General features: G+C 51.3%; 1 protein-coding gene across 2 annotated transcripts in view; it reads left to right on the forward strand.

Annotated features, from left to right (window-relative positions):
• Ago2 (argonaute RISC catalytic component 2) overlaps window positions 1–25288 on the forward strand; it is a 98545-nt gene that overhangs the window by 24639 nt on the left and 48618 nt on the right. Inside the window, exons 1-2 of one of the 2 annotated variants that reach the window (XM_027950617.3) lie at window positions 14686–14740; window positions 22211–22406. In XM_027950617.3, coding sequence (XP_027806418.1) covers window positions 14701–14740; window positions 22211–22406 — 236 coding nt within the window. In that variant the 5' untranslated portion in view covers window positions 14686–14700. Of the gene's footprint in view, window positions 1–14685; window positions 14741–22210; window positions 22407–25288 lie in introns of those variants that run through there. The other variant, XM_071602097.1, reaches the window with a different exon arrangement.

The raw sequence follows: 25288 nt of genomic DNA on the forward strand, positions 1-25288 counted from the left end.
GGTGGAAGCTCCACTTCTTGGGCCCTGCTGGATGCCTCACCAGGTGGCTGGGGCAGCAGCTGGCTCGCAACCCAGTTCTCTTCCCTTCCCCTTACCTGTTGGGTCTTGCAGCAGGGTCTGTGCCTCGCTATGTGGTGGCCTGGGGGAGGGGCTGGAGCCCGGGCTCTGCCGCCCTGCTCGTCCTTGCCCATTGCCAGTCGACATTCAGCACCTCAGCTCGCATGGTAAGGTGTGGGCAAGATCCGGATGGTATTAGGATCTGGGGAGGCACAGGTCCCTGCCCTGCTGGAACTGAGGTGCTGGGGAGTGGTGAGGGCCGCCTGCAGTGAGCTGTGGGGACAGAAGAGCTGGAGCCCACGAGGCTGGCGTACTGCACCTAGCGGGACCTGCCAAGTCCGGCTGGCCAGGTCCTGGGTCAGGGCCAGGTGGGGGGCTCTTTACCATGGATTGTCCCACAGGGCTGTTCAGGGGCCAGGGTTGACTGGACATCGTACTGTGACCCACCAGGTAACCTCTCGTCATGGAGAGTAATAATCTGGCAGGTGTTCCTCCCTTAATTGCCCTCATTTGACTGCCTTGGCTTTCAGGGCTTTTCCAGATCTGACGAGGGCGGCAAGCTCCCAAGCCTGGTCTGCACAGTGGAGTCCAGCACCTGGTAGTTCTCTTGGCTAGGGCTGCTGCGGGTGAGTTTCACAGGTGACGTGCTGTTGGCTGCTGACCCGTGACCTTGCTGCAGCTCTCCACTTCTCTGTGGGCTTTTGAGAAGCGAGAGGTGTCTGCCCACATTACTGCCAGCTTGGCTGCCTGCCCAGCCTGTGGGCAGCTCAGAGTTCTTAGTAGCACCAGTAAGAGGGATAGAGGTGTCATTAAGCAGCGAGACTGCAGGGGATGAAGGTGGACTGACGAGTGTGAAGAGCCTAGTGGCAGTTTTCTTAGGAAGGAACTCTGGGGAAGTGGCCTGTGCTGTGAAGCTGGGGACTTATTGGCTGTGACATTGAATGGCAGTGAATGGGAAGGGTGGCATCATTGTCCTGAATGGCACAGGTACCTGGAAAAACCACAGCTTTGTCTCCTCAGGAAAGAGTGTGCCAGGCCCCGGATTCCGCTGTGGGCTGGGGTGCGGGTTAGATGGTCTGAGCTCTAGGTGCCAGGCATGCCTTCCTGGTGTCGTCTCCATCAAGGCCACAGAGGAGGGCCGTTCCTTGCCAGGAGGGTGGGCAGGAGCTCAGTGCCGAGGACAGTCGTTGGGTCCATTGTAAATGTGTGTGCAGAGCACACAAAGCAAAGCTGCCCCCACTGTCAGGTGTCTGTTGGCACTGGGTGTACCCAGGGTTGTGCATCCTCCACCTCCTACCCACTTCAGGATGTCCATTGCCCCAGAGGGAAGTCCCATGCCCCTTAGCAGTCATTCCCCAACCTGCTTTGGGTCCCAGTAAGGGAGGGATATCTGCCAGATTGTCACTCTCCAGCTGCTCCAGAGCGTGAGGAGGGTGCCTGCTGGGTCTGTGCCCGCCTCAGTGGCTTTCCCTGTTGTGACGTTGCCTGTACGTAGAACCACGCAGCACATGGTGGTCTGTGGCTGGCTTCTGTTGTCCAGGTGTTTTCTTTTCTTTTGGTGGTGGTGCTGGGGATTGAACCCAGGGCCTTGCCTAGCGAGCACTAGGCAAGCACTCTAGCACTGACTACGACCCTATATCTGCCCAAGTGTTTTCAAGTTTATAGGGATAGCGTGTATCAGTGCTTCCCTCCTTTTTATGACCGTGTGATATTCCACTGCAGGCACAAGTACTACATTTGTTGTGTCATTTTTCAGTAGACATTTGGGTTGTTTTCAAGTTTTTTTTAAATTATAGAATTAGCTTGCTGTGTCAGAACTATAAATTGTGCAACCTTATTGGGACACAGTGGCCAGTTTGACTGTTCTTTCACGTTGTACTGAAAGCACAGGAAGCGTGTGTCACAGTTGGTTCTCGCTTGCCCCGAGTGATGGGTGGGAGCCCCGTGTCCCGTCTGCATTGGCCCCTCTGTGGGGTTGGAGTCGGCTTGGTTTCTTCAGTGAGCTGGAATGTCGCCACTGTTCTGGGAGGGTCGGTTCCAGCTTCATCTCTATGTGCATGTGATCATGGAAAACTTGCCTTATTCTTGGTAAACCTTTCTGAGTTGTAAGTGTGCTGCTGGGAGCATGATTTCTGTTACTGTAACCATGAAAAACAGCTTATTCTGTGAGATTGTGTATAGCGTTGCTCATGTTTACTGCATCTCAGGCTCGAGGCTTAGAATTTAAGCTCAGCACAGTGGGGAGATTAATGGAGTTACTGTCACTGCCTCATTTCCCAGGAGTTAAACGAGGGTTCCCACAGGGACCTCCTGGGCTGGCATTTCTGCTGCACAGTACCTGCTGACCTTCCTACCTCTGTCAGCTCCTGGCTAATTTTGAACCCTTCGAGCGGGTTTCTGGCTTTCCCCTCTTCTCCTTGAGGTGTTTGTTTCCATTGTTTTTCTTGTTCAATTTTATGGTCAGGAGAAAAATGCTGGGAAATAAATCTAGGCCCATACCTGTGTGCCAGGCTCCTCGCCAGAGGGTCCGTCCCATCATGGCTCTGGATGAGAAACCCTGCCAGCCCCATTCCCAGCCCTGGCAGCCCTGATGAAGCTGCAGGCCCTGCCTGGAGGAAGCACAGGCCTCACCCACAGGATCTTGTGAACTCCAGCTGTGCACCCAGTCCAGTTAAGAATCTGGTGGGGGTGTCCCTGTGTACCTCCCCAGGGAGGGCAGCAGCCCCACTGCCCATCCCCCAGCCTGCAGCCCTTCGGGTGGGCTGCTGGCCCAGGGGATTCCTGGCTGGGTAGCTGCATTCCACCCCATCTGTCATTCCCTCATGTGCTGCTAGGCGATGGTGAGTATATATTGGTGCTGGGGATCCAACTTGGGTGTTCTACCACTGAGCTACATTCCACCCTTTTATTTTGAGATGGGGTCTCTAACTTGTGATCCTCCTGCCTCAGTTTCCCCAAAAAGCTGTTGTATTTCTTTAAGCTTTAAGACATGCCCATAGATGTCACATAAGCAGGAGAGTCCACTGTGCTTTTTGCCAACTGTGAGAGGTATCTAATCTCACTTCTTTACCTGGGGATTTTGAGGCAAATCCCCATATTTGATCCATAAAGGCTTGAGTGTGTATCTGAGTCACAGCATCATGACCACGACAAATGGCCACTTCTCAGTGTCACCAGATTTACACTTGGTTTCCCCAGTTGACGCAAATGCATTTTTATTTTCAGTTTGAGTTTGATTTGGTGCTGAGCAGTGTGGGCCATGCAGCACTCTTAGCTGCTGCCCAATGATTTCAAGTGGTGCAGGCGAACTGCGGCTGAAGGAGTCTGCTCTAGTGGAGGCTGTGTCATGGGCCACTCTTCATGGTGCAGAGTGCTCTGCTGAGCTTAAGAATGTGTGCTTTCCAGGTCCCGTTTCCCTGGTGCACCCGGTCTGGACAGTGGCCAGTTGAGCAGCTCAGCCACCACTGCTGGTCCTCTCACTACCTGGATATCCAGGTTCTCTCGGTGGAACTAGTGGCTCATCCCCAGGAGATGGGGGTCCCAGGAGAGTGGGCAGAAGCAGGCAAGCACTTTGATAAGCCTCCAGTGGCTCTGGAACCGTTGTTGGCCAGGGGAAGTCACCTGGATAAGCCTGAGTCTGTGGAAGGGTCCAGGGTGGCAGGGAGAGTAGCCAGCAGTGCCATTCTCCCCACCCTGCCTCATGTCCCAGGTGCCAGCTCCCTCCTGAAGCCCCAGAAAACCAGTTGAGGCATTCAAGGCCAGCCACAGCGTGGAGGAGCCTCAGAAGAAGCCAGGCACAGTGGCCGTGTGCTCCACGATGTCCTTATGCAGTATCCAAGCAGGCAAATCCAAAGGCAGAGGCTGGGCAGAGGAATGGGGTGACATCGGAGGGCATGTGGCTCCTCTGGGGTGACGGAGGTACTCTGGAATTAGTGTGATGGCCAGCATAGCAAAAGCCAGGATGTTGCACACTGTAAAATGGTCAAGGTGGCAAGTTTTATGTGAACTTGAATACAGAGAAGGATAAATGCAGGCTCTACATCATCTCATATATATTTATCAGCCTCACTTTCCAAACTCAGCTCTGTGTGGAGCTTGAAGGCCCCCAGACTCTGCTTTGAGGTGTATGCTTCTGGACCACTGGCTCCCGATGACATAGCAGTTCATTGGGGCACATAGACCCAGTCTCCCATCTCCCTGGGCTGCAGTTGGGGAGCCTTAGAAAACCAGCCCAGCTGGTTGCCTGGCCCACCGGGCAGTCGTGCAAGAATCCCGAGGCAGCAGAGGGCCCACCTTTCGCCTTGTAGAGCAAGGAGTAAACATTTAGCAAGTGCTGGAGCCTGACTTGGATGGGAAATCCCATGATTGTGCCATTTGAAAGGTAGCAGTCAGGGCTTTGCATCAATCACAGTGCACAGTCCAAAACATGTGCAATTAACTTTAATTTTTTCAGTCTTCTGAAGAACACAGAATACAATTGTAATTTATTTTAAGTCGTGAGCTTGTCTCCAGGAATGAATTGATTAAAGAAGCCAAACAGTCCTGGGGATTTTATCTGCTTGATTTTCAACAATTTACTCCTAATTAATTATTCTGACTAGAAAAAAACAAAATTGTACCTCTACGGGATGCCAGTATTTAGAAGTGACATTTCAAATCTCTGGTTGGACAAATTGGGGGAATTTTCTGATTTCGTCATTTGTTGAATTCACTTTTAAGTGTCTCCTCAGGGGATTATGTTCATTCCATGGGCTAGGAATTGAAGTAGAATTTGCATTTGGTTGAATTGGATTGAGCCACAGGTATTGGCTGCAAAGCATTGCTAGCTTACAGGGAAATTTTACTTCATAAAAACAAAGCTAAGGCTGTTTTTTTTTTTTTTTAATGAACATTCTGGTTTTCCTCTGGAACATAATGGTTTTCTAATACACAATGATATGTATATAGTTTTCTATTTAACGTGTGCCCTGTTTTGTCAACATTAAGACAGTATTTCCATTTGCAATATATTGTGATTGTAATCTAAGGTAAATTGAGAGTGTTCTGGTAGCTGATGACCTGCTGAGTTGAAGTGCTAGGTTTCTAAATGTGTCACACGGGACCTGAAAATCCAGGCTGGGGAGGCCTGCTGTGTCATGGGAAGCCACATTTATCTCAAACAAGATATCATGAGCAGAGGCTGCATTTCCCTATCATAGTGCTTACTTTTAACATCGATTTTCTTACTTTCTGAAAAAAAAAAAAAAAAAAATAAGCACCATAGAAAGCATAGTGGCCAGGAAGGGATGTGTTGCCGAGGTGGGCAAAACTCTTAAAGCAGGTAGACCCTCCTGGGTGCATTGGCTCACACCTGCCATCTCAGCTACTCAGTAGGCGGCAGGGCAGGGCAGGGCAGCAGGTCGATCGCTCATTTGAGGCCACCCTGGGAACTTAGTCCTTGTCTTAAAAGGGGGGGGGATTCTGGGGATGTAGCTCAGTGATGAAGCACTTGCCTAGCATGCAAGAGTCTCCAGTCCAATCCCTAGCACCAGAGGGAAGAGAATGAAACAAAAGTAGCACAACAGAACCAAACATAGTGGCTTCCTGGGAATCCAGACCCTTAGAAACTGGTTTCTCTTCTCCAGGATCGTGGGCTTTCGTGCTGCTCTGTGCAGCCACCTAGGTCACTGGAACATGCAGCCCCACGGGTAAAGATGTGGCAGGGGTGCTTCTGTGGGACCTGCCTACCACGTACCTAAACACCAGGGGCACCTGGAGCACGGTACAAGTGGGCAGCCACGTACCCAGTTGCTGTAGAAGAGTCAGCAGGCCGCAGTGGACAGCCAGCAGCTTCTGATACGGTAGAGCAGAAAGAGATGCTGTGCCTGGAGACTGCCCATCCAGTTCCTGTCGTTCCTCAACCTGTTGTTTGCCAGTGGGTGAGTGCTGGAGGTGCACCAGTGAAAAAAGCCGAGGAGGCAGCCCTTCTTGGTTTCCCTGGTGCGGGGAGGACAGATGATGTGATACACAAGTATGTAGAGAAGAGTGTGGGGCGGGGTGGAGGGCAAGTGCCATTTTAATGAGCAGTCAGCAGTGGTCTCTAAGAAGGTGACAGTTTAGCAACGATCTGAAGAGGATGAACAAGCAAAGGCCCTGGGGCAGGCAGCCAGGAGGAGAAGAGTAGGTGACAGAAGAGGCCTGGCTTGGGCCTTTACCTGATAGAGATGGATGCCACTGGGAGCCTTGAGCAGAGGGAGACCCAGTCACCTTACCAGTCTCTGGCTGCTTCTGAAATGCAGGGGGGATTTGTCAGGGATTATGAACCAATCCAGGTAGAAGAAAATGATGGCCTATAGCGGCACTTTCATAGTAGAGAAGGTAAGTTGAGGCACTTCCAGATGTAAGAAATACTTAGATGACACAAGAAATCAGACCAGTGTTGGAAAGTGGGTGGGTAAGGCAGACTTTCCTACTGCCGAAGGGCTGCTGCCAGGACTCGGCTAGCAAGTGCACCTGACCTAACGTGCACTGCCCTGCGTCCTGATTGGAGGAGCTCGGGGTCACAGTCTGCATCATTGACTGATTCTAAAATTGGGTTGGGCAAAGAGAAGGGCTACAGTTGGATCCAACTAAGGCTCTTCTGAAGACGGCCCTAGACTGCTGTCTCTCACCCAGGCGTGCTTCGGTATTTCAGAGTTGGGGCATTGTGCTTGTCGTGAGCTAGGTGTGAGAGGGACAGGAGAGTCATCGAGCTTGTTGACATTGTGGCCTGAGCAGCAGCCTCCTAACTGAGATGAGAATATGCAGTGTCAAGGGTTTAACACGGCCTAGTCACAGGGGTCTAGAGGAGTCAGGGCCTTTGCTTGACTGGAGGGGAGGACTTGGAGCTGGCGAGCACAGGTGGCCCTGGGGGCATCTGTTGAATATCTAGGTAGAGGTGCAGTGGTCAGAAGCCATGCTGCTAGGTGAGGTCCCCAGGGGAGGTGTAGGTTTGTGCAGAGCTGACTGTTGGGACCCAGCCCTGTGTTTCAAACCGAGAGAGTGGAAGGAAGGGCAGCCAGCGAGGTACTAGTGGAAGCCAGGAAGCCTGGGAAGGCCTCACCTCTTAGGCAGTGTTGGTACAGGGCTAGATGTGGCACCGGTACAATCTGATTTGATTTGTTTCTGAGTTTGTGAACATTTTCAGATCCTTGAGCCTGCACCATGCTGACCTGTCACAGTGCCACGGGGTCCTGAGTGGAGAACTTGCAGTCACCCAAGGCCGATAGCCTAGGAAGTCCTCCTGTGTGGAGGGACGGACAGAGTGTCTTTGAAGTAGATCTTACACTTGTTCGTCTCTGTTTTTTGTACTTTAGTTGTTGTTTACAAATGGCATCTTTGTAAAATCAACTTTTAAGATTAGTACTGCTCAGACACAGGAACGAGAGCCCTGGCGCTCCCTGGGTCCCGCAGCGCCGTTGCTGGTGTGTGGCCGTGTGTCTGTGCCAGCCTCACTGTCTGCTTGCTGCTCTTGCTGAGCCTGCTGAGGCCTGTGGAAGCAGTGGTCTCGGGCCTCGTTGATTCTGAGCTTGAATCTTCCACTTCCCCAGTGAGCGTGATGTTGTCATAGGCCTTCTCAGGCCAGAGAAGCAGCCCCCGCTCCTGAGCTGCTGGGGGTTCTCATCTGTGTTAAAGTCATGAGAGGCTCTTGATTTTTCAGACAGGTGAACAGATGCAAATTATATCGGGGGTGTGTGTATGCTGCCACCTCATTTAAAGAAATAGCTGTGAGGGGGCCGGGGGCCTTGGGCCGTGGGCCGTGGTGCACGTCTGTAATCACAGTGGCTCAGGTGGCTGAGACAGGAATCTTGCTAGTTCAAAACCAGCCCCAGCAACGGTGAGGTGCTAAGCAACTCAGTGAGACCCTGTCTCTAAATAAAATACAAAATAGGCTGGGGATGTGGCTCAGTGGTCGAGTGCCCCTGAGATCACCTTCCCCGCCTCCCCCCCCCAAAAAAAAAAAGAAGTAGCTGTGAGCTCCCTGGGGGCACTTCATGTGAGAGTTCAGTTTCTCTGGGCTTTCTGGACCCTACAGAGAGTGCAGATTCAAAGCCCAACCTGTTACTTGAGCCTGTAGCTAAGGGAGCCTGCTGCTTTGCCTCCACCATCTCCTCATTGCTCTTGGGCAGACCTTGTGTCCTCATTGTCACTGGTATGTGGTGCCCTCAGAGGCCACCAGCCTGGGTTTGTGACTCTGATAATTTCTTGATTTATCTTACCCTATCTCGTCTAAGGTAAAATGCTTCATAAAATTCTTCATACTAGTTAAGAAAGTGAACACAGTGCTCCTAGCACACAGTAGGGGTTCAGCAACATCCCTTTCAGATGCTGCTTGCTGGGGGACTTACAGAACGCGGTCACAGATGCTGAGTGACAACTGCATTGCAGTGAGCACTCACCGAGGTGCCAGGCTGCCGGGTGCTAGCATGGTGCTGGGACCCCTGTGTGGTGGCAAATGCAGAGCCCTCCCTGTCTGCAGGGGGCTCAGGAGCCCCCTACACACCAGGACACATAGGTGGACTTGGAGAAAGGACAGGTTGGTTGCCTCACTGGGCAGAGCAGAGGCAGGGAGTGAGGGGCTGGATGGTGGCTGCGCCTGAAGGTCCTCCTGTCCTGCTGGAAGGTACCAGAAATTCCAGGGGAGGCTCTGGGGTCAGAGCCTCTCCCTCATTGAAGGTGGAGCTTCTCTGGATGACCTGAGGCCCAGGAAGCAGGAGAAGGGCAGGGTCCCAGAGCGGGGAGGGGTGTGGCGAGGGCATGTTTTCCTGGTGGAGCTCAGCAGTGCAGGGCAGCACAGAGGAACCAGCAGTTGGTCTGTGCCATGGGCTCCTCGGTGTGGGGACATCGGTCGCTCCTGGACTGCCCTAATGTTTGGCCTGCAAGGATTGAGGAAGGGCTGGATATCAAACTGGTGAATAACAAAGATTTGGCAAGGTTTGATCTCTTGCAAGGTTGGATATGGATGAGCAGAAGCTTCTCTGGATGGCCAGGCTTCCAGTGGTGGAACCAGACTCAGGTCTTGTCAAGTCCTGTTGCTTTTGCCCAAGTTGGTTCTTTTGGTGCAGTGGCCCTAAACCATCTGACCGAAGCCCCTGATCTCTGTGACAGCACAGGATGTGACTCTCCTGTGACGAGAGCCTCTTCCCATAGGGGTTGTGGGCTTTCTTGTGGATGTCCATTTCCTTCCCGAATGGCCGCTGCCAGTGGCAGGGCCGCTGTGCGGGACTTATAGCCCCTTGGTGCAGCCGGCTCTCATCCCTTCCCTCTCTCTCACCCTCTGTGTTATGTCATGTGGAATGATGAGCTCAGTGCTGCATGGGGCACGAGGTCCTGGGCAGCAGGGTCATTTTCCACTTTTCCCAGGTGGTAGGTGGCACAGTGTCTTGTGCAGAGTATATAGAGTGTGTGATGTGCAGATAAGTGGAAGATATTCATAGGTTTTTCTGCTTCATTGGCAAAAATAGACATTCTTTTCAAGACAGGCCAGAGCTAAGACGTGCAGAGCCGTCAAGGACAGCTGAGAGCTCAGTCACCACTGCCCATCACCAGCACGCGGGCTTTGGGGCTTTTTGCTCTGTGGTGGCCGAGGCCTGGTCCTGGTTGGATGGGGCTGTTCCACCAAGCAACTGGAGAACGCAGTGGCAGGCAGCTTACCAAGGCTGACGCAGAGCGAAACTCCCCTCTCACTGGGTGAGAAACTGGCCTTCCACATCTCTTTCACACGTGTGCATGTGCAGATCAGAAAGACACAGATGGTCGTTCTCGGAGGGGACTTAGCTGGCAAGGTGCACTGCTGTGAACAAGAAGCAGCTCCCCTGTCCTGTAGGTCGGGTGACCCTGCTGCCCGAGTGGGCACCACACTTCCCAGAGTGTGTACTGGTGCCAGGTGTGCAGCCGGGCTCTGGAGGTGGACTCCTCCTGGTGCCCACTGCAAAGGGTGTGTGTCAATGAGGTGTTTTTCCGACACTTCAGGAGTGTGGGAGAAGGACCGCCCTGCCTGTGTCGAGTGAGCAGCAGGTCCTGCCCAGGCCGTGTCGGTCGGGTGGAGCTAGAAACAGAAACAGATTGGCCGAATCGAAGTGTGAGTTCTCTTTAACTGCGATATAAACCCAGATTGTGGCTTTTGTCTTCTTTCAGATGGTACAATCACCAGCTGTCCTGTAGAAGAGCAGGGTGTGCTTCCATGCAAGCATGCTGTTTCCATCTTGCCCTGGCTGGCTGGGGCTCCTGGGCAGCTCCCCAGGGACTGGTGGTACCAGGGGAATTCTCTAGGACAGAGCTGTTTGGCCGCAGGGCGGCGTGATGATGGTGCTCCACTGTGGTGCTAGGCACCTACCCCTTAGCCTGCCGCTATACCTTCTGCCTCCTAGCACCTGTGTGACCTGGTAAGGGCTTCACCTGTAACCCCCACCTTGTCGTTCATGAGAGGCACAGTGGGGAGACAGGCCCACCTCGGGGCCTGAAGTGAGGCAGTGACTTTGCACACATTTCAGCTTCTTTAACTTTAGGAAATGTCAGGAGGATGACATGTCAAGGGTATTTTGACCTTCCTTCCAGAGGCCACTTGGTTTGTCCCTGTCATTTTTTCTAGTAATAGATAGAATATGCCTACTTATAAAGTATAGGAACACATCAAAGAGCCAGGAGACCAACCAAGACTTGGTGGCCCAGGAATAATCACTGATAGCATTTTGTTTTTTAATCTGCCTGTAAATTTCCTCATTCCTTCAACAAGACTATGGGTGTCAATATAGGACAAATGGGGTGCCCTCCACCATCTTGGAACCTGCCCACTTGCTAGTGTGTGGACCTTTTCATGTGATAAACGCAGCTGCACAGTGTGACTTAACTAATGGGTGTGTTCCTTTGCACTCAGTGTCAGCTGCAGTGGGTTGGGAACAGCGCTCTGGGTATCAGTGCCCGAGCCTTGCTTAGGACAGTGGCTGGAGGAAGTTTCTGGATGAGAGGCAGTGAGTCAGACCCTGCACTGCATCCAGTGCTAGTGAGGCGGGGTCCTTCCCTGCTTTCCCTCCTTTCCCTGGGGAGGCAAAAATTTGCAGTTTTCATTTGTATTTCTTTGATTAAAGGCTAAATGTATTTTATGTTTGTTGGCCCCTGGCGTTCGTCCTTCCTTGTCCATTTCCTGTTGGATTTTAAAATCTCCTTGTTAATTTATATAAACTGAATTTTATACTTTTAGGTTTGTGAATTTATGATACCATAAATTTTCTGGTTTTGTCTTGCAATTAGAGACATTTAAAAAAAAATCTTGTGTAGGGCTGAGGATGCAGCTCCGTGGTAGAGGGCTTGCTTAGCACGCTGGGTTTCATCTGTCGCACTGAAGATCAAATAAAACATAAAGATCAAAATGTTAGGCGGTTGGGCTGGACATGTGATCCAGTGGTAAAGCACTTGCTTGGTATCCGTGAAGCCCTGGGTTCAGTCCCCAGCACTGCGAAAAAGACCAAGAAGAAGAAGAAGATGGTGGTCAAGTTTGTCTTTTGTGCCCTCTGCTTTTTTTTTTTTTTGCTTCTGAGAAAGTGCCTCCTGCCAAAAATTATAAAAAATTACTGAATTTGGGCAGGGATTGTGGCTCAGCTGTAGAGCACTCGCCTAGCATGTGCAAGGCCCTGGGTTTGATCCTCAGCACCACATGAAAATAAATAAAATAAAGGGATTATGTTCAACTACAACTAAAAAATAAATATTTTTTAAATTTACTGAATTTTAAAATTCTTATGTGGATGTTTTTGTTTTGCTTAAATATACTGACCAGTCAGTTTTGTGCCCATTTGGAATCTGTTTCATGGGATGTGAGAGAGAGGCCTCACTTTCCCTCAGGTGCTCCGCAGGTAGTTCCCACACTATCTCTGCAGTGGGCCTTGGTTCCACCCACTGCCTGCTCACACCTCCCTTGGGTGTGGGGGACGTGCAGGGTGTGGCCAGTGCAGATGCTGTGCCAAGCTGGCCTCTGCCTGGACTGTTGCTGTGCAGTGTGCCGCTCTGGCTCCTTGGGGTGAGCCTCATGCACTCTTTTTCCTGTGCACCTTTGATAGATGCACACACATCTGCTCCTAAGAGGGGGCAATCTGGCTTAGAGATTGGCTCCGGGACAGATGCCCTGCCTTCCCTCCTCCATACCCACTTCCACAGTGATCTGTGGGATGGCATTTGCATAGTGTTTGGCATAATGGTGGTGCTTGCTACTTAAATTCTTAGGCAAAATTAAAATTAGAAGGGAAAATAAGTAGGGCCAGGCATGGTAGCACTCACCTGTAATCCCAGCAGCTCCAGAGGCTGAAACAGGAGGATCACAAGTTCGAAGCCAGCCTCAGCAAAAGTGAGGTGCTAAGCAACTCAGTGAAACCCTGTCTCTAAATACAATACAAAATATGGCTGGGGATGTGGCTCAGTGGTCGAGTGCCCAAGTTCAATCCCCAGTACCCCACCTCCAAAAATGGGGAAATGGTAGGTATTGACAAATGTTCTTAGTGTCTAGGGTGAGTACATTACAGTAAAAGAGCATACAATAGTCCTTGCCTTGCCATCTGCTGCCACATGCTGGTGTCCTTTTATGGGACACAGGGTTGGCTTTGGGGACCATCTCTCAAAGAAGGATGGTTGGAGTTTGAGGTTGAATCACGGAAGCCCATGCTTTGCAGTGAGAGTGCAGCAAGCCCTGCGCACCAGGTAACTGGGAGTGTTTACAGTTCATCTGAAACTCAGTGTCATGTGCTTCTCTTTTGCATGCCATAGTGCTCACTAAAATAAGGTCAGAGTATTTTTAGAAGAATACTCATGAAACCAAAAGAGCTGAGTGAGTAATGGTAGTAGACTTGCAGTGCGTTGGGGAGTTCTCCACTTGTGCCGGCCTCACCTGCCGAACTACATCAGGATCTGCTCTCGCGCTGTCTTCCCCGGGGTGCGCTCTCCGCCATGCTTGCCGGCTCCTGCATGTCCCTTTGGACCAGTGACTCCCCATTCGGGTGGTCTACCAGGGCCCCTCTCTGGTGCTCCCCCAGGCTGTGATGGATTAGAGATGCTCAGGGGGGGTTTCAGAGGGATAACAAAAGGAACTGTGTACCGCCTGCCTGCCGATACAGCATTTCCAGAGAGCAGTCCTCTGGCCTTCCTGCACATCCCCCAGTCCTGGCTGGGCCTGCTCGGGGCTTCCTGCGCGTCCTTCACTCCTCACCTCCTCATTCCTGAGCCGGCAGCGCTGGCCTAGCCTCCCTAAGGGTCAGGAGAATTGGAAGTAAAGTTCCTTCTTGTGGCAGATGGATGTGTCTTGTGCCCCCATGCCTGCAGGAGAGGGGGAAGGAGTCCTTTATTCAGCTGTAACCCATGAGGTCCTGAGGGCCACATTAGGGGTCTGTTCCTAGGAACAGGGGGCCATTGGCTGATGGACAGTTATGGTTAGCTATACGTCCTGGGTCTCACGGGAGAGCACTAGTTAAATGGCTCCTGTGCTCTGGTGTCTGTTCCCAGAAGCCATTAGGATCTGTCCTTTTCCTGAGCAGTGCAGGCTGGTAGCAGTCCCTGGATCATACTCCCTGAACCTGTGACTCTGGGCCAATTACCATCGCATTTACATACCCTGGTGGTGCCAGCCACACCTGAGGACAGGTATTCCTCCTTTCCAAGGGAACTGATAACATGATTTCTACCAAGTATTGATTGGTGCACACTTCGCCTGCATGGACTGGCGTCAGGAGCTGCCTCCCACTCGGTGGCTGTGAATGGTGGCTAGAAAGGCTGGGGCCATCACCCCGTTCCACCCTGGAGTGTTTGTGTGCCTGTCTTAATCCTGTTTTGGGCAGGGTTCTCCAGGTCTGGGAGCTGGGGCCTCCAAAGGGCAAGGGCTCCTTTCCCCCCCACTCTGGCCACATTTTACTTCTCCTATGGCCTTGAACACCTGGAAAACTTAGGCTCTCATTTTGGATGGAGTCTGCCGAGATTTGGGAGTTGGAACTGGGACGGGAGCTGCCTGGCTGCGGATGCAGCTCCTGTCCCAGCTCTGCTTGGCTGTGAGGTTCCAGTGGGACAGGAGAGCACTGACCACTCTGAAACACGTGTCCGTGGGATGCAGGCCGAGTTTGATTGTGTTTCCTCTCTGCGGTTGGCGGGGCGGTGCTCCGGGTTGTGCTCTGCACTTTTGTGGTTGGTGTGCAGTAGGGCTTATTCTCCAGCCCACTGGGCCAGGTTCCCAGCTGCATCTTTTTTTTTTTTTTTTTTTTTTTGAGACAGGGTCTCTAATTTGCTGAGGCTGGCCTTGAACTTGCCATCCTCCTGCCTCAGCCTCCCAAGTAGCTGGGAGTACAGGCTTGGCTGCCACACCTGGCTCCGATTACATTCTCAGCACCTATTTTTAATGCCCTATTGGTTTCTCCACAGGGATGCTGTGGTTGTGTTGAATGCAGTCCAGTTCATTTGGTGACCAAGAGTGGGGCTTGCCATTTAGGCAGCAGATGACTTCCAGCCACATGTCCTCTGCCTCCCAGGAGGACACGTGTTTGGTGGTTCTCCTCTCCAATCAGTGTTCCCGTGAGCCATCAGGATCCTTCCTTGTCTGGAGCCAGTGATAGGTGGCAGTTCTCTTGGCCACTGCCTGGCCAGCGGACCCTGATGAGGCTGTCAACACTGCAGCCTGTGACTCCCCCTGCAGGTATTACCAGAGGCATAAAAAAAGATGGTGTCTATGCCGGCTTGGCCCAGGTTGTAGCACAGAAGTGCTCCTCAATCCTGAGCCGTTTTTGCCACTTTATGTGGCCTTCACACTTCCTAGAGGGCACCGGAGTGACAACAAGAGTTCTCGAGGGAGATCAGGGAGGTGTGGCTTGGAATAGTGATGCTCACCCTGAGGCCTCAGGTGAGTAGCTGGAACCCGGCAGTGTTCCCGCCGCCTCCTGGGGGTTGCTGGGCCTGCCCCCTGGAGAGCTGCGAGCTCCATGCCATTCTTGGTTCAGACAGCAGCATGGCACGTTGTGGGAGACCTGGGCCCTGGGGTTCTTGAGCTTGTGGTTTATTGGGTGACTTGTGTGGTTTAGTTTTCATGAGTGACCCGAGAGTGAACATGGTGCGGATCTTTCTGTTTTTCGAAGGCCCCGTAACTCATACTAAGATGTCGTGCAAGGCATGCGGGCTGCAGGCAGGGTGTGATGGGAAGCTGCAGCCAGTGGCCAGCCCTTCTGGGAAGTCTGGGTGCTGCCTCTTGGCAGTTCCCTTTTCATTTCCCCTTCCTTAGATGGAGCAAGGCCCCAGACTGTCTCCTTGGCTTTGTGTGTCCAGCAGCTTGGAAGAGGAGTGAGTGATTCTCTCCCGCTTTGGCTTCTAAGGTGACTTCCAGCTCAGTTCTGAGGTTTGTCAGGCGTTGGCTGCGGTCAAGGCATGGTCCTGGGCCCTGTGCTGGTGCTCATTACACGGTTGGCGTACAGTGAAAGCCTGGCCACTTGGAATGGGATGAGATTGGGGTGGGGGGGTTGGGATGAGGTTATTTGCCCTGTAGGTTTGAGACCCATATGCCCAACCTGATGGGTTGAGCAGCTGTTTTTTGAAGTGCTTATGTTTAAGTCTATAGAAAATACCAGAAATTCCATCTCTGGCAGTCGCACTCTTCTGCTTGCATGCCCTCCAGAGTGCCTTCAACGCTAGACCCTCTTACTTGCCAGTGGCTGCTTGTTTCTCTGGGCAGGGGTGCCAGCAGAGCTTGAGTGTCAGGTCCCCCGGCCACCTACTTGCTAGCTCTCCAGGCACATGTCAGTGGGGTGCCGCAACTGGAGGCACAGCATTGACGCATGGGTGTAAGACCTGGTCAGGATGGCTGCTTTCTGATTTCCAGTTCTGAGCCCCACCCACACCCAGGCAGCCTGTGTGGGGAGACAGACTCTGAGAGCATGGTTGTCATGGTAGCTGGTACATCGTGAGCTCAGTGCACATCAGTGCAGCCATGGAGACAGCAGAGCCCTCACTGGACCTGCAGTGCATGAGCCTATCCTGGGAGCTGCTTCTCCTCAGAACCCTGGCAGGTGACATGCCTGGGGGCTGTGGCAGAGGAACAGCAGGCCCTGCCCATCCTGCCCCAGCTGTGACCAGGGCAGGCTTGGGTGATGTTCTCAAGCTGAGGCACCTTCTTTTTAGAGAGGAGGCTACCGGGCCCCAAGGAGAGGTAGTTCTCAAAGGTTAGGTCAGTCTGGTGACGCTAATGAGGATTCCTTTCCAAAAATGGTTTTCAAGGACAAAACAAAATAGGATGGCAGACGAAGCCAGTTGTACTAAGGCATGGTCATCAAGACACCAAGCCAAATGTGACAAAGTTTCAGATGAGTTCTTCATCACATTTGATTACAAGGACACACAGTGGGTGATTTGAAGTGCACTCTGTGGCTTTGATAATGACTGTTGTGTGACATGGGGTCAGCTGTGCTTTCTGAGTTGCAAGTACTCCTGGCCTTGCAGTGACTAACTGTACACATTCCTAGTGGAAGGGAGAACAGCTAAAATATTCCTCATCTAAGTTTGCAGCTCCAAGTTCCAGGGGTGAAAATTCCAGCCCTTGGGTGCATGGCGACTTGCCACCAGGGTACGTGGTCAGGGCGAGTGACGAGATGATGATGGCCTGAGAAGCTTTCCTGGTGAGGACTCTGGTGCCAGGGACTTGCCTGCCAATTTTATGTGTAGGTTTTGTCCCAAGGGAAAGATGGCCAGGGAGTCCATGGTTTCTCAAGATGCACAGAATGTCAAAACCACAATAGCCACTAAAACCCCTCAGAATCGGGGTGTGGCCAGCAGCACAGGAGCATTGATTGGTGCTGGGGTTGAGACAGGCATAGGGGAAGCAGGGAGCCAGGGTCCCATTGCTGTTGGGCTCAGCTTTGCACTGCGTCCCTGGGCTGGGGAGCACCAGCAGTGTGTGCAAGGGTTCTTCTGGGATGGGATGGGGCTCCAAGCCTGGGTTGGTGCCTGTGCCAGGGCCAGACTCACGGGGCAATTCATCAGTGATAGCCTGGAGGCCCAGAAGCTGTAGGCCAGAGGCCGGACTCTGGCCAGGAGGGGTGGGGGTGTGTTGGGGTGGTTGGGTTTGCTTGCATTGCCAGGTGGAAGGGCAGGTGGCTCAGTGTAGCAAGAGGGTCTCCGCTGACCACCCTGGTTCTTTCAGGATGAAGAAGTTGCCACAAGGGGCCTCAGCAGAATATTTACATTATTTAATGTGAAAAGTTGGCATCAGCAGCTAAAGCTGCCTTATCCCAAGCTAGCACACACATGCTTAATTTCCTGTGCATCTAGAACAAGACCTGACCTGCAGGGCTGCCCCTGGGGTGGTAGCATTCTAGCTGTATTACTTGCCTTCTCTACTTTCTGTAGTAAGTTCTGATCATCAGGGTCAAAGAAACGACAATACATGACCGCAAGTACCTGGTCATGTGTCCCGCAGTGGGTGGGAACAAGTTCCCTGACCTCCATGGCGTGCGCCCTGGGTGCTGGCTGGGATGATGCTCCCTGACTGTGCTGAGATCCTGGGCTGGTGAGGAGCAGTGTGCCAGGGTGCGCCCCCACCCCTCCCCCACACACAGCCTGGTGCCGCTGGTGTGTACCTAACGAGAAGACACACAGCACAGATCTGGAAGGCTGCTCAGCCTCTTTCCCTGGGAAGGGTTCGTAGCCAGGCATGAGTTTGCCTTCCGCAGCAGGGGCACTAGAGTAGGGACAGGTGACCATTGAGTATGCACTAGGCAGGTGAGCTGGGCACCTCTATGCCTCCTCGCTCCCTGGGCAGTGAGCTCTCCCCTCATTCCAGTGCTGGTTGGCCTATAAATGAGCTCAGAACATTGAACCCGGCTCACCAACTCCAGTTGTGCCCATGTGTTTCAAACCAGGATCCCTTTGGGATTAGGTCATCAGAGTAGTCAGAAAACCCAGCTGTGCTTAAAACCAGTAAGATCTCCTAGGTAGGCCCAGCCCTGGCCTTGCTGAACCTCCCTGCAGCATGCCCGAGGGGTGATGGTGGGGGCATGTGCCCACCTGGTCATTCTGCTGGTGCTCGCCAGCTGTGAAGCGGTGGGCTCTGGCTCTTTTAGTTGAATCTTTGACCAGGCCCCTGAGGACAGACCTGGGCCTTCCTAGGGTGGCTGAAAGCACAAGCAGACATCTGGCCGTTGCTCCCAAGGACACTCCATGGAGCTGATAGCTGTCCAGGTTCCTGTGCAGTTTCCTCATGCTACACTGGCATGGAAGTGCATGCCCCCAGTCGTCCTGAACATGAGTGACCGCAGAACTCTGTCCCCCGCAGTGCTCTCAGCAGTGTCTCTGTGAGCCAGTTTTCATCATCAGGACTGTCCCCTTGGCCACCCAGTAGGCGCTCTCCCTCTGCCTGCAGGCTTCCCCTTGTCCTCCGCCCTTCCTTGGAGGTGGGGCTAGGGATGAGCACATTCAGCTGTTCCCGGAGGTGGCTCTTGGGCAGGTGTCACAGCCCATTCTGTGACCCTCCTCTGAGAAGCTGATGCACACTCCCTGGACATTCTGGGGGGGCCTCATTCACAGGCATGCCTCTCTGCGCCTGTCATCCACACTGAGACTTGGTGGTGACCCAACTGCTCATACAGGAAGTCAGTTACTTGCTGCTTCTCTCTAAAATGGGATCTTATCACCACTGTGCTGAGTGACATGCAAGTCAGCAGACACTTGCACCCACTGTCCCCGACACTGCTGGATTCTGGGCCTCAGGACTCTCGCTGCTAGCGGTGCTCAGCAAGGAGTGCCTAGCCAAGGGGTATGTCATTATGTACAGAGCAATGGCCCTGCTCCTTCCTGGAGCCGCAAGGTGCCTTCCCACTGTTAGGGTCCAGGGAACCCTAGATGAAAAAGAGGGATTTTCCTTCTCTTCACACAGGCTCCAGAAACAAGTGGAAATCATTTAAAACAAGCCCAAGTGATCCATCCCAGATGAGAAGCACTGGTGTGCTGCCTGTGGTCTGGAGGAAATGCCTGCGGGGGAGCTGGGGTGTCTAGGACCCTGGGGAAGAGGCGCAGTCACTGGGGCTGGGTGGGCAGCACATGGCAGTAGCTAGAGTGAGGCCAGGGCAGGGTGGGGTCTTGGGCCCTGTGGAGCAGGCAGCAGGAGCCGTGTGCTTTCTCCTCTCTGGTGCCTTCTGCCTACACTTGAGACTCCCTGTGAGTGATAAAAATAGCCCAGGCACTCCCAGGGCTTGAGGCCTGTGTAGGGTTCCTGTTATTCAGGGAATTTCCTTCCCCGGGGAGGAGGTGTGGGTCCACTCCCTCTGCTTGGAAGACATTCATGACTTTAACTTGGGGATTTCTGTTCCATGTGCCTTCTAGCGAAGTCCTCAGTATTTTCATTGTCCCCAGCAGCAAGGAAGAACTGTCGTGGGAAGGTGTTCATTTTATAAATATATTGCCTTTTTATTTTCCCATGGCTTTTATTCATTTGGGTTAGTAACATAGGCTGGTGGTTAGTAACCTAGGCTTGTTTCCCACAGAAAATATGAAAGGAATGGGGCCTCAGGGGATGCTCCTTAGGAGCAGCAGGGTTGACTCCAGAAAGGACCTGGCCCAAATCTGTGCTGCTGGTCAGTTTTAAGTACCAGTCCATCAGCTGCACTGCCTGGCGCTGTCTCTGCTCCACCATGAGGATGTGCTCCCTCCATCAATGCCTCGGACCCCTCCTCTGTGCTGGAGAGGCTCAGTCAGGAACGCCCATGAGCACCCTGTAAACCATACCTGCCAGCAAGGACTGTTCATTCTTTTCCACCAAGAGAGTGTTCTGGCCCTGAAATGGACTGCAGGGCAGAATTGGTGTCTCTGTGTCTGAATGTTTCCTGGGCACTAACGTAACTTTGCTTCTACTTTTGGGTTGGACGGATGGAGACCTGAGAACTAGAGCATTTGTCTGTTGGTATCCTCTTTGTTCAGCCCCCCTTGGTCCTCAAGGGACCAGGTTTGCAGAGCTGATGTGGACAGTGATTGATGTCCATTCCTTGACACAGAGTCTACGGTGGAAAGTATCACTGGCAAAAGAGAAAAGATCGGGCTGGGGGCTGTAGTTCAGAGCACTTCCCCAGCATGTGAGGCCCTGGTTTCTGTCCCCAGTACTGCCCCAAAAAAGGGAAAAGCTTCCTCCAATTGGGGTGACTTACACTCAGAAACAACAGGAAGCTGCTTGAGAACAGTTGTTCCTGGGCCCCCAACAGGGAAGGGGCACAGTCGTGTGCTGCTGGTGTGCTGCTGGGCGTGGTGAGTGTTCTGCCTCTGCACAAGTGTCTCCTCCCCTGAAGTCGGTACCTATGGAAACAGCTCAGTGACCTTAGTAACCCCTGAGCATATAAGTTTGTCCATAGAAAGCAAAACACAAACAGTTCAAGAACTGAGTTTTCCTAGGTCAGAAGTACAGTAAGAACAGATCACTCTTGCTCTTCTTAATAAATTACTTGTTTCAGGTGAATATCAGTAAATACTGAAATATACTGAATTCTTTTCAAATGGAAAGAGTTTGGTTTTTGAGACAGACATTTAATTGGAAGTAAGAGAAGTCCTTGTTGAACAAGTGCTTGTGTTTTCCTAGATCCACAGGTTGAGCTTTACCAATATGGAGTGCCTGAAATTTTGACATGACGTTTCTTTCCACTGCCCGTGTACCGGTGTTTCTGAGTGAATTACTGTTTTGAATAGCAATGAAAGAGGGGCTCCACCTTGACATTTGGACCCCTTTATCACAGTCGAGCCTTGCCCTTTGGCCTCATCTGCCTTGCCAGTGCTTGATGCTGCCTGTCTTTCCAGTGCCCCAGGTGTGACAAACCATTGGTGATTGATGTCCTTTAGGTCTGTGATCAGGTTGACACTAAGACACCTCCTCTGTGGAAATGCAGTTTTGGTCTGTTGCAGACGAGGGCATGGAGCTGTGCTTTCCAGGGCTGCAGAGAATGCCTGGAGTAGCTTGCACGGCTCTCAGGCACCAGGGAGTGGGTGCACACAGCAAGTGCTGCTCAGGCCCTGTGGCAGACGTGTGCATGAACTTCTGTGTTAGGAAAGCTGGCCTTGGACTTGGAATGGCATGCACATCTTCCTTTGGGACTTCGGTCATGACAGAGGATGTTTTCTGGGTGACTTTGGGGACTTTCCTGTACCTCCTAAAATAGTCATTCAGGGGTTGATCAAATGGTTCTAGGCTCCTGTTGTGTGCCTTCCAAGACCCTGGGGGCAACAGACAATAAACAAGATGACAGCATGGCCTAGAGTGGGAAAGGAGTAGCATTAGGTGGAGATGGGGGAGGGTGCGGTCCTGGCTAATGATGCCTGAGCAGGGCCTCAAAGGGAACACTGCATCAGGACCCCAGGCAGAGCCAAGGCACAGTGTCTGAAGCAGGAAAGGCCGGCTCTCTTGGCTGGAGGTGGTTAGAGTGCAGAACTAAATCTGGGGCCAGACGGCAAGGACTGGCAAGTGCTTGAATGTGTGGCCTGGGTGTGGGAGCCATAGAAGCATTTGAACCAGAAGTGATCAGAAACTCTGGCTACAGCTGGGCAAATGGATGCAGGGGAGACCAAGACCACCACCACCTGCCGTGAGGCCTGTGTGTGGAGCCCTGCAGGACAACGTGCAGCCCCAGGCTGGGTAGGGTGAGGGCTGGGCAGTAGAGGAGGCTGCAGGTGAGCAGAGGCGCGCTGTGCAGTTCACTACACTGTGTGGGAGGCCCCTGGCTGCCCCTGGAAGCAGGGTGCTGGGGAGAGAAGGGTGACTACAGTCTGAGCTGCAGTGAGCCTCCAGGGAAGGGCCTAGTAGAGCAGATCCATTTTGAAGATCTGGGCAGAAATTTTGGAAAAGAATGGCATGGTACAGTGTTACTTGCCACCACGCCATTAGAAGAGGGAGGCACTGCAGACAGTCCCTTGAGCCTGGCAGTGGGGGTCCCTGGGATGAGGAGAGTCTGCACAGGGACAAGGGCCAGGCCATAGTACATCCAGCTGGGTGGTGAGGCTCAGATTTCCTCCAGGAATGCGAGAGCCCAAGAGGAGAAGTGGCTGAGAAGGCACAGGAAGTCCTGAGGGCTGTGAAGGCAGGGCATGCCCCCACCCTGGGGCAAGTCTGCTGCCCTTGATGACAGGGATTCTTCCCACTGTTTTCCAGTGCTTGTGCCTCCTGGGCCCCCCGCACCACCCATCCAAGGATATGCCTTCAAGCCTCCACCTCGACCTGACTTTGGGACCTCGGGAAGAACAATCAAACTACAGGCCAACTTCTTTGAAATGGACATCCCCAAAATTGACATCTATCACTACGAATTGGATATCAAGCCAGAGAAGTGTCCAAGGAGAGTTAACAGGTATTCCACTCCATCCTTCACTTCTTTCACTGATTTATGGGGCGGGGTCTGTGCAGACAAACTCTGTGTTTTAAACTAACCAACTCTCATTCTCAGCGTGGCCTTCTGACTTTTTTTTCTTAAAGTTTCTGTTGTGTTTGTTTTTGAAAAATATTTTATTATCGAGACAGTTGCAGTGAAATACACTGTAAATGTAGAGCTCTGTGAGTCAGTCACAGGTTCTGATTTCTGTCACGATAGATTATTTTTCTCTTCATAGAGACTTGAGTGACACAGCAATGGGATAGTGTCCTCGGGTCCTAACTTCTTTTTTTTCCAGGATTAGTTTTGGAGATTCGCCAACTGTATCATTTTATGTACTGTAACTTATTCTTATTGCTAAGAAATACTTAAAAAAGAAAAACTTCATTGTGTACTCAAAACACCATCCTTTTAGACACTTGGGCAGGCTAAGCTTTGGCCAGTATATAGAAAGTGGCTAACAACATTTGCTCAAGTCTTTTTTTTTTTTTTTTTTTTTTGGGGGGAGGGTGCACATATGTTTTCATTTCTCTTAGATAAATACCGGGGAGAGGAATGGCCAGGTGCAAAAAGCAGGTGTAGGTTTCGCTGTCTACGAACACCCCCACCCCCAGGATTGTCCCCAGTGATTGCAGCACTTTGCTTCCACCAGCAGTGTGAGAGGATCCGATTTGCTCCATGCCCTTGTGAGCTCCTAGTGGGGCCAGTCTTCTGGGGGAGTGTGGCAGCTTCTCCTGGTGGTTTTAATTTTCATTTCCCTGATACTGGTGGGCAGAGCACTTTTTCATGTGCTTACATTCATATGTTCATGTATTAAATATTGATCAAATATTGTTTCTAGTAAGGTGTCTGTTAAAGTCTTTTTTCTATTTTTATTGGATTATCTTTTTATTAATTTGTAGATTTTGGTAGATTCTAGATGCAAGTCTCTGAAGGGGAATGGGTTGGTGGTTCAGGTGTGGGTCTGTGTGTGGGCTGCTTCTCTTGTCCTGTAGGCCACACTCATCGTCTTGTTCCCTGAGGTTTCATGACAGGCTTGGCTCAGAGAGACCAAGACCTCCTGTTCTTCACAGTTGCTCTGCCGTGCCTGGTCCTTTGCTTTTCCAGATAGAATCTACTAAAAGCCCTTTGGAGTTTTTAAACTCTGATTGCTTTGACTCTAAAAAACACATGATGTGTTTTTTCTGTTGTGAATAGTATCTTAAAATCTCTTTTTCTAGGAGTGGAAGAGTGACTTCTAATGAGTCTGGAGTTTGTTTGTGGGGGTGGTGAAAATACTTTGAACCTAGATTGTGGTGATGGTCAAAAACTCAGGAGGATATGCTAAATCATTGAATTATGTGTGTTTCTCCCTGCCATCCTTCCTCCTTCCCTCCCTCTCTCCCTTTTACTGGGGATTGAATCCAGGGACACTACCACTGAGCCACATACCCAGCAATTTTGATTTTGACACAAGGACTCCCTAAGTTGTTAAGCCTGGTCTTGAGCTTGTGATCCTCCTGCCTCAGCCTCCCAAGTTGCTGGGATTACCAGTGTGTGCCACAGCACCTGCCTAATTGTACACTTAATGGTGAATTTTATACTTATCTGAAAGTATCCCAGTAGAAATGTTAAAATCATTTTCATTATTTTTTTATTAATGAAGATGGTTTTCCTTCTTCCCAGTTTGTAATGTGTTTTATTTCTCTTGCCTTCGTGTGAGTGGGACACCTGTGGAGTGTCGAGCATGGTGGTAGAAGTGTGGGCATCTGTCTATTCTGGTCTGAAAGATGTGGTCCTAACTGTCGGGTCTTCCTCCAGACCCTCAGAACCTTGTCAGGCTGAGGGTTTATCAGCCTAGTTTGCTGAAAATTGTTCTCAGTGGTGACTTGGATTCGCGTTTTCTGTGTCTATTGAGATCATCATGCCTTTCTTTCTTTATGATTTCTGTGTAGTGCTGGATTGAATTTGTTAGTGTTTTGGTGCGAATTTTTATGTCTCTGTATCTGGAGGGGCATTGGTGTGTGATCTTCTTGTCAGGTTTTGTTTTTTTTTGTTTTTTTTAAAGACAGAGTGAGAGAGAGAGAGAGAGAATTTTAATATTTATTATTTTTTAGTTTTCGGCGGACACAACATCTTTATATGTGGTGCTGAGGATCGAACCCGGGCCACACGCATGCCAGGCGAGCGCGCTACCGCTTGAGCCACATCCCCAGCCCCTTCTTGTCAGGTTTTGTTCTGTGTTTTCCGGTGCTATCAGGCATGGAAGGCAAGCACTCTTCCACTGTCCCCAGCCCTCTTGTCATGTGCTGATATGAGGGTTATGAGGCATAACTGAGAGCACTGTAAGGCATTCCCGTTATACTGACAGAGTTTTCTTTGTAGGGAATGTTTTTTTTGCCATTAAATTGCTTTATTGGATACCTCCTCCTAGAATTGTGGACATTTGGCTTTTTTGTGTTTTTGTTTTGGGTCAGTTTGGGTTTGCCTTCGGGACTCTTTCAATTGCATTGTGTTGTTGAGTCATTGGCAGAGAGCTGCTGGGGTCTTCTCTCAACCTCCCGGGCCTGAAGTGAAAGCCCATTTCAGTCCTGATAGTCAAGCTCCTGCTTCATCGGTCAGAGCCTCGTTGAGGGTTGACAATCCGTTCGTCTCTTCCCAGGATCAACTTTTTACTTTGTTGATTTTTTTTCTCTTGTCTTTCTGCTCTGATCTCTATTATTTTGTTCCTTCTACTCACTCTAGGTTCAGATCTTCAATTTTAAATATTTAAGGCAATGAGTTTCCTTCTGAACTTGGATTTAGCTGTAATCAGTAAATTTTGATATACCACATTTTAATTTTCATTAAATAGTTTTGCATTTTCCTTGTGATTTCTTGAA

Source organism: Marmota flaviventris, chromosome 15 (genome assembly GCF_047511675.1).
Source record: "Marmota flaviventris isolate mMarFla1 chromosome 15, mMarFla1.hap1, whole genome shotgun sequence".
NCBI lineage: Eukaryota > Metazoa > Chordata > Mammalia > Rodentia > Sciuridae > Marmota > Marmota flaviventris.